Raw genomic sequence first — 7359 nt, 5'->3', positions numbered from 1 at the left:
TATAATTTTCTTCTAAATTTCTTTGTTTTCCTTTATTTGGGTCTATCTTATTTAACACTATTTATGAATCTTTATCCATGCATGCTGGGTAAAGAAAAATGGATCACATTTATTCTACCAATATTTCATGTTTATTGAAAATAACTGTTATTTTGCAGGTCTTGAGAGGAACAAGAAGGTCAATCCATACACACATGATTCTCAAGTACAAAACTTCACACAAAAAGGAATTCACTATAAACATTTAAGTTGGGTATTTTTGAGTCCTTACAAGAACTATGAATCAAATTCAAAATCTTGAAAGCTTGGCCCAACAATATCTCAACTAAAAACAAAGACAAAAATATTTTTTCATCAATGATACAAAGTAATCAAGAACGAGAGGAAAAGTTGTATAGGTACCTTTCGACAGTAGCAAGATACATGCACTGCAACTCACCATGGATAGCTACTAAAACTCCATATTATTAGGTTTTGCAACTCCTTGATGTTAAGTGTTGTAACTCATTTTTCCTAGGTGCTCTAACTCTTTATTGATGATTGTTGTGACTCACCATTCCAAGTGCATATGCTGCAATTCTACCAACAACTGCTACAACTCCCTACCAAGACACAAGTGTTGCAACTCCCAATTGTAGTTGTTGCAAATCTGAGCTACGGTCAAAGGTGTTGCAAATTTGAGTTGATGTCACCATTGTTGCAACTCTATGAGTTGTCACTCTGACCTCATCTATGATGCAACTCCCACCACAATACAATTGCTGCAAATCTTGCTGAGGCCCATTGGAGAAAGGGTGCTACAACTAGGGAGAAATTTGAGGTGCCAATGGATGTCCATAATGCACATATATTAGTTGTATCTTCCTCTAATTTGACCAGTGTCACGTACCCACTCCGCAAACTCAACCATCACTTTCAAGTCAGTAAGAGTGTGTTGATTGTTTGTCAATTCTCTTTCCACCTGAGTCACTTCCTCTTGTATTGGCTAAGGGGTGAGCAACCTGTACTTGATTCCTAAGCTCTTCCTCTCAATTGGGCCCTAGTGTTTCCATGTTCTTGATAGTAAGCCGCACCTTGGTGTACCTATGCACATTCGCATGGCATGTCTCATTTCTTAGAAGGAATTAATGATTCCACTAGAGATGTAATTGTTGCCAACTAGGGGTCGATATTCCCAGAGAACCTTGGGATGCAAAGAGAGGGACCAAAGAGGGCCAACTCTACCTTAGGAGGGCTAAGGCTTCGAACGCTAAGAGTGCCAATTCTAAATGCAAGGGAGTAGGGAGTGCCAATTCTTGAAATTGCAAACCACACAAAAACACCAACGACGAAACATATAAAAAATTGCCTAGAGGAAAATACCTTAGACATGTGAGATTGGAATTGATTTCGTTATGTAGTTGGCAAGCTAAGCCAAGTTTGGACCATTTGAGCCAACTACTTCAGTTGTTTCCTTTTCCACCTTCACAAAGTTTATGGAGGGGCTGATGGTAGACTAATTGGTCGTCGGGAAACCAATGAGGCATGCTCAACTTTCTAATCTAACCTTTCAACCATGTTTCCAGTTTGTGCACAGAGACAAGAAAACCACTAGGTGCAAGACCAAAGGAACCTAATTTTGAACCTCCTCTTCAAAGGATAGAAATGACACAGAGGTTGTGTTTCCAGGAAGAGTTCTCCTCACATTACCACCTTGAAACTTGAAATTCGTCTTGAGGTCCCCAAGGGAAAATACATGATAAAAACTTGGAGCATAATACCTAAGTGGAGCTTCTTTGCATGCTACTCAGTGAATGAAATATTGATTTGATTAAGTGAAATGATAAACATCTCGAGTGAGATGGCATCCATATCATATATAAATTCAAACTTGATGGTACTTCTTCACATCTTGCAATGGTTATAATGACTAAAGGAAACTTCATGCATAACTCTAGATGGTGAGTGTTAAGACTCTCACATGCATGTTGCATGTAACCTATCACACCACTATGAGGGTGTGTTGCCACATCCCTTGGGCGTGTGGCTGAGTGAGACAGTGGCAGTGCATCCCACCCTCTTGCATTTCCAACGCCCAACAGATGAGTGTTAGGGGTTAGCGTTATCTAAAATGTTAATGACATTAGAATAATTATATAATAAAAAAATTGTTTTATAAAAATTGTTTTATAGATGTTTTTATATAAAAGTTTATATAATTTTAATTACAAAGCGATTTTATTTTTAGATAAATATTAAAAATTTATAAAAAAAAATTATTCTAAAAGAAAATATTGAGTCCATCTCTAAAATATATATATATGACCTGAATTTTCATAACATATCGTTCAATAAAATACATTGGTCAAACTTACAACTCTGATTGTTCAGTTATTTATTTTAATATGAAAAAGATCTAAAAAATTCTACCTACTCCAGATAGACAATTTTTTACAATTAAAAAAGATTTAATTTAATGGGCTCGATTCGATAGCCGGCCATGGTGACACCGAAATATTAATTTTGAGATGTTGCTGGCCTCGTCATTAGCACTGAACGGGTCTCCTTTCACAGATTATAAAAAGAGTGCAGTACAGTACAGTTTCTCAGGTTTTAAGCCTTCTGTATTCCACAGATTATAGAAAGAGTCAGGTACACATTCTCAGGGTTTGAGTCTTGTGTACTTCACAGATTATAGAAATTGTCAGGTACAGTTTCTCAGGGTTTAAGTTTTCTGGACTTCACAGATTGGAGAAAGAGTCAGGTACAGTTTCTCAGGGTTTGAGTCTTCTGTATTTCAAAGATTACAGAAAGAATCAGGTACAGTTTCTCAGGGTTTGAGTCTTGTGTATTTAACAGATTATAGAAAAAGTCAGGTACAGTTTCTCAGGGTTTTAGTCTTCTGTATTTCACAAAGAAAGAGTCGGATACAGTTTTTCAGGGGTGAAGTTTTTTGTGTGTAAGAAAGAAATCAAACATTGTTATTGTAAAAAAATTCGAAATTCTTTTGCTTAGATTTTCAGGGGTAAAAAAATTTGAAATTCTTTTGGTTAGATTTTGAAATTTCAAAGTCTTCTGTATTTCACAGAGAAAGAGTCGGATACAGTTTTTCAGGTGTGAAGTTTTTTGTGTGTAAGAAAGAAATCAAACATTGTTATTGTAAAGAAATTTGAAATTCTTTTGCTTAGATTTCTGTCACTTTTAATTATCTAGACAATTCCTCTGCCTCAGTGGAGAGCCCGAAACAATGGCGGTTATAAAGGTACATGGTCATCACTTCTCCACGGCCACGGCTATGGTGATATGCTGTTTAAATGAAAAGGAAGTTGAATGCGATTTCGTCCTCGTCGACCTCAATGTTGGCGCTCAGAAGCAACCCCAATTTCTGGTTCTGAATGTAAGCAAAACCCTACTCATTTTTCATTTAATTATTTTTCATTTTTCATTTAATCCTTTTTTTATCTTAAGTAACATGTCAAAGTAGTCTGTTCACAATAAACATTCTCAGTCTGCTCTTTTCTTCTTGTGCTCTAGCCATTTGGGTTGGTACCTGCTATCGAAGATGGAGATCTGACTTTATTTGGTAACTTATCTATCCATTTACTTTTACTCAGAGCATTGTTATGCTGTGGCAGATTTTATTTATTGGTTCTGAATGTAAGCAAAACCCTACTCATTTTTCATTGTTCATTTAATTTTTTTTATTTTATTTTAAGTAACATGTCAAAGTAGTCCGTTCATAATAAACATTCTCAGTTTTCTTCTTGTGCTCTAGCCATTTGGGTTAGTACCTGCTATCCAAGATGGAGATCTGACTTTATTTGGTAACTTATCTATTCATTATTGTTATGCTGTGGCATATTTTATTTATTTAATAATTGTGTAGCAAAGTTGCCATTGTTAGGTTGGTTGCAGATTTTATATATTTAATAATTGTGATAGCAAAGTTGATTGTTAAATTTATTATTAATATTAAATCAAATTAACTGTTAAAATTTATTTTATATTTATTTAATTTGAAATTTGAAAATGGTTGTTAGTTAAAATTTATTTTATATTTATTTAATTTGAAAATAGTTGTTAGGTTTTTTTAATCAGTAGGAAGACATGTAATGTTATATGGAGTTGTCTATAATGCGATTTTTTGGAGATTCCTATGACGGAATCCGGCCGAAGAAATTGAGGTTAAATCTTGATTTGTTGCAGTTAAAATGGTTTTTTAACTGCATATTTGGATTCAGCACCCTCGAAAACCCCTGGGACGCTTTCATTGTGCAAAAACTAGCTATCAAACTTGCGATTCCAATAAATTCCTGCCGAATTTCGACCGGAAAAACCCGCCGGAAACGCGTTATAGACAACTGCATGTTATATTAGTATTTTGATTTGGTTAAATTACTAGTTGTTTTAGCATTCCAGAGTTTGACAATTTATAATTTTTTTATGGTTTTTTTTTTTTAATGTAACATAACATAACAAGAGTAGGGATCTATCTTAACTTTCCATCTATGAGGACAGTCTAACATAATATCAGGTTAGATCCATCTTAACTTTGTATCTGTCAAAGACCTAAAAGATTAAATCTCTTAATATGTAAACATTTTTTAGTTAAAACGTGAGAAAAATTTTACACGTCTAGATATTTGATCCCTCTTCACTCTTGATAAATCTAAAATAAAAAATAAATCTAAACATGACAATTTATAAATTTTTTATGTAACATAACATAACAAGAGTAAGGATCTATCTTAACTTTCTATCTATCAGGACAGTCTAACATAATATAAGCTTAGATCCATCTTAACTTTATATTTGTCAAAGACCTAAAAAATTAAATCTCTTAATATATAAACATTTTTTAGTTAAAATGTGGGAAAAATTTTACACGTCTAAATATTTGAGCCCTCTTCACTCTTGATAAATCTAAAATAAAAAATAAATCTAAACAAGTGATTCAATGTAACCATTTTTTTTTTTTTTATTTAACATAAAATCAAGACTCACTCACATTATCTTATAACTTTCTAATTCTTGTATTATGAATACTCATGGCAAAATGTTTCCGCGTGGTAATGAATTAACAGAGTCGAGAGCCATCGTCAAGTATTTGGCCAAAAAGTACAAGGAACAGGGCACCGATCTCCTGGGAAACACGCTGGCCGAGCAAGCTCTGGTTGAACAGTGGTGTGAAGTGGAAGCACAGTCATTCTATTCCCCCGCTAATACCATTTTGTTTGAAATTTTCCTCTCCCCATTGTGGGGAGGCAGCACAGATGAAGCAGCTGTGGAAATCAATATTGGGAAGCTGAACAAAATACTGGATATTTATGAGGAGAGGCTGTCGAAGAGCAAGTACTTGGCGGGTGATTTCTTCAGCTTGGCAGATCTACAACATCTACCATGGACACAATACCTGGTTACAATTTGCAAGAAGTGTGATATGATATCCTCGCGAAAGCATGTGAATGCATGGTGGAAGGACATCTCCTCTCGCCCTGCCTGGAAGAAAGTTGCAGAGAACATGCGAAAATGAGATTAGATTCAGGAAGTTAGACAGGGCAGGTAATACATACATGTTAGAGAAGTGAGATTAGATTCAGGAAATTCCAGAGTTATGTAATGTCAGTGAGAGTTATATATGGCTAGTTTTTTGTGTTATATATTCCTCGGAATTTCTTTGAAAAGAAAACATCCCCTTTTTATTTATTTCGGTGTGAACCCGAGTAAAGTAAACCTATTTGATTTTAATTTATTTTTAATTAACATTAACAATTGTATTTATTTTAACAATCCATAATATTTATTATGAAGTACAGGTACACAGTTGACAAGTTCACAACACAACCAGGGAAGTAAGACTGATCTGCTTTCCATAACATCACTTGTTCTTTTTTCCTTGTATACTGATATTTGTTTGTTTGTACCTGGTATATGCTGAATACTGGATAGACAAATCCATATCCTCACTATGCTCTACAACATAGAGTTTTATATTATGAAGAATTCTGGATACATGAGGGATTAGCACTATATATTTTGGCATGTTAGACATATATCTGTTTATATATATTTCCAGACATATGGATGATATCAAGAGAAATGGACTGTTTTTTATCATATAATAAAATCCAGTGTGATTTTCGTATGAAAAAAAAAACTATTAAAAATATAAAATTTCATTTAATTTTCTTTTTTTCAAAAGATTATGTGTTATTTGAAGAGATTAGCACGTTTTTATTGGAAAAAGAGTTTGGAAAAATATTTACAGTAAGGATAGATAAACTAATAGATCTTGTTTTGTAAAAAACTTAAAATTATTTAATATATCTATATCTAAAATTTATTTAGGTTATGATTTGGAAGGTTATTGACTTTAATTGAATAGTCAAAGGAATGGATTTATATTTGCCCTTTAATTGAATAATTAAAGGGGCACTGCTATTAACCATCTCTAAGTAATATTTCTTTGTTACTCATTGTCTTAACAAGTCCAAAAGTTTAAAATAATATTTGGTTCATGTTCATTGATAAATTGATATGATAAAATTGTAGTCATAATTTCATGTAAATTTGACACTAATATAAAAAAGCAATTAAACCTTAAGTTTTTAATATCTTGCATGCCATTAGTTCTATAGATTTATTAGATATAGTTTATATTGAATTTGTAACTATTATTTAGTTATTAAATTTCAATACATATAGGAAAAATCAAATCAACAAAGGAGAAAGTTGCTTTCTTTTTTTCTCCTGCAAAATACCACGAGAACAAAACTCCTTTTTTTTAAGGCTCACATGGAGTTAAATTAAGTGTCACCCACCATTGATTTGGTATTAAGTGCCACACACCACAACAAATTTCTTGTAATTCAACCAATCAATGGATCTAATAAACAATCTTTAAATATGGATAAGTGTGAACGGTTAATGAGTGAGGAGTGGATCTCAAAGGAGGAAAAGGAAAGATAGGTAGCTCTCTAGGGTGAGGGTGAAGGTTGAGATTGGTTAGGTAGCACGGTTAATGTTAAATTTGGATTGCTCAGATGATATCATTCCATTCTTTTATTCATATATGAAATTTTTAAAGAGCTCATTCACCTAGTGATTTAAAGCTTTAACAAATCACATAAGTAAACTTACATATCTAAGGAGTATAACCCTCTGCTTAGTGATTTAAAGCTTTAACAAAATCACTTAAATAAATAATCAGTGCAACCAAATTAGATAAACCGGCTTAGATCCATCTTAACTTTGGATCTATCATGTACTAAGAGGGATCAAATCTCCCAAGGTACAAACCTCTTTTTTGAGTGATAAACTTGAGGAAAGGTTTGCACCTCATAGATTTGATCCTTTTGAGTGATTGATAGATTCCGAGTT

At 33.3% G+C, this 7359-nt stretch overlaps 1 protein-coding gene across 8 annotated transcripts; it reads left to right on the top strand.

Annotated features, from left to right (window-relative positions):
• Window positions 1-2426: 2426 nt before the first annotated feature.
• On the top strand, window positions 2427-5991 carry LOC149184464 (glutathione S-transferase F9-like). 8 transcript variants are annotated; one of them, XM_089417500.1, is made up of 7 exons: window positions 2427-2631; window positions 2727-2799; window positions 3211-3376; window positions 3514-3636; window positions 3755-3803; window positions 5064-5541; window positions 5796-5991. In XM_089417500.1, the coding sequence occupies exons 3-6, from the start codon at window positions 3227-3229 to the stop codon at window positions 5510-5512; spliced, it is 771 nt and encodes a 256-aa protein (XP_089273626.1). In that variant the 5' UTR covers window positions 2427-2631; window positions 2727-2799; window positions 3211-3226; the 3' UTR covers window positions 5513-5541; window positions 5796-5991. The 8 variants fall into 8 exon arrangements, with proteins under 8 accessions (XP_089273626.1, XP_089273629.1, XP_089273630.1 ...); XM_089417503.1 differs by having other exon boundaries at window positions 3193-3376; XM_089417504.1 differs by lacking the exon at window positions 2727-2799.
• Window positions 5992-7359: the final 1368 nt, after the last annotated feature.

This window comes from Pinus tabuliformis, chromosome 3_2 (assembly GCF_031772625.1).
Source record: "Pinus tabuliformis cultivar Carrire ecotype Pingquan chromosome 3_2, CPIR1, whole genome shotgun sequence".
NCBI classification, from domain to species: Eukaryota; Viridiplantae; Streptophyta; class Pinopsida; order Pinales; family Pinaceae; genus Pinus; species Pinus tabuliformis.
This window is presented reverse-complemented; position numbering and strand designations above follow the sequence as displayed.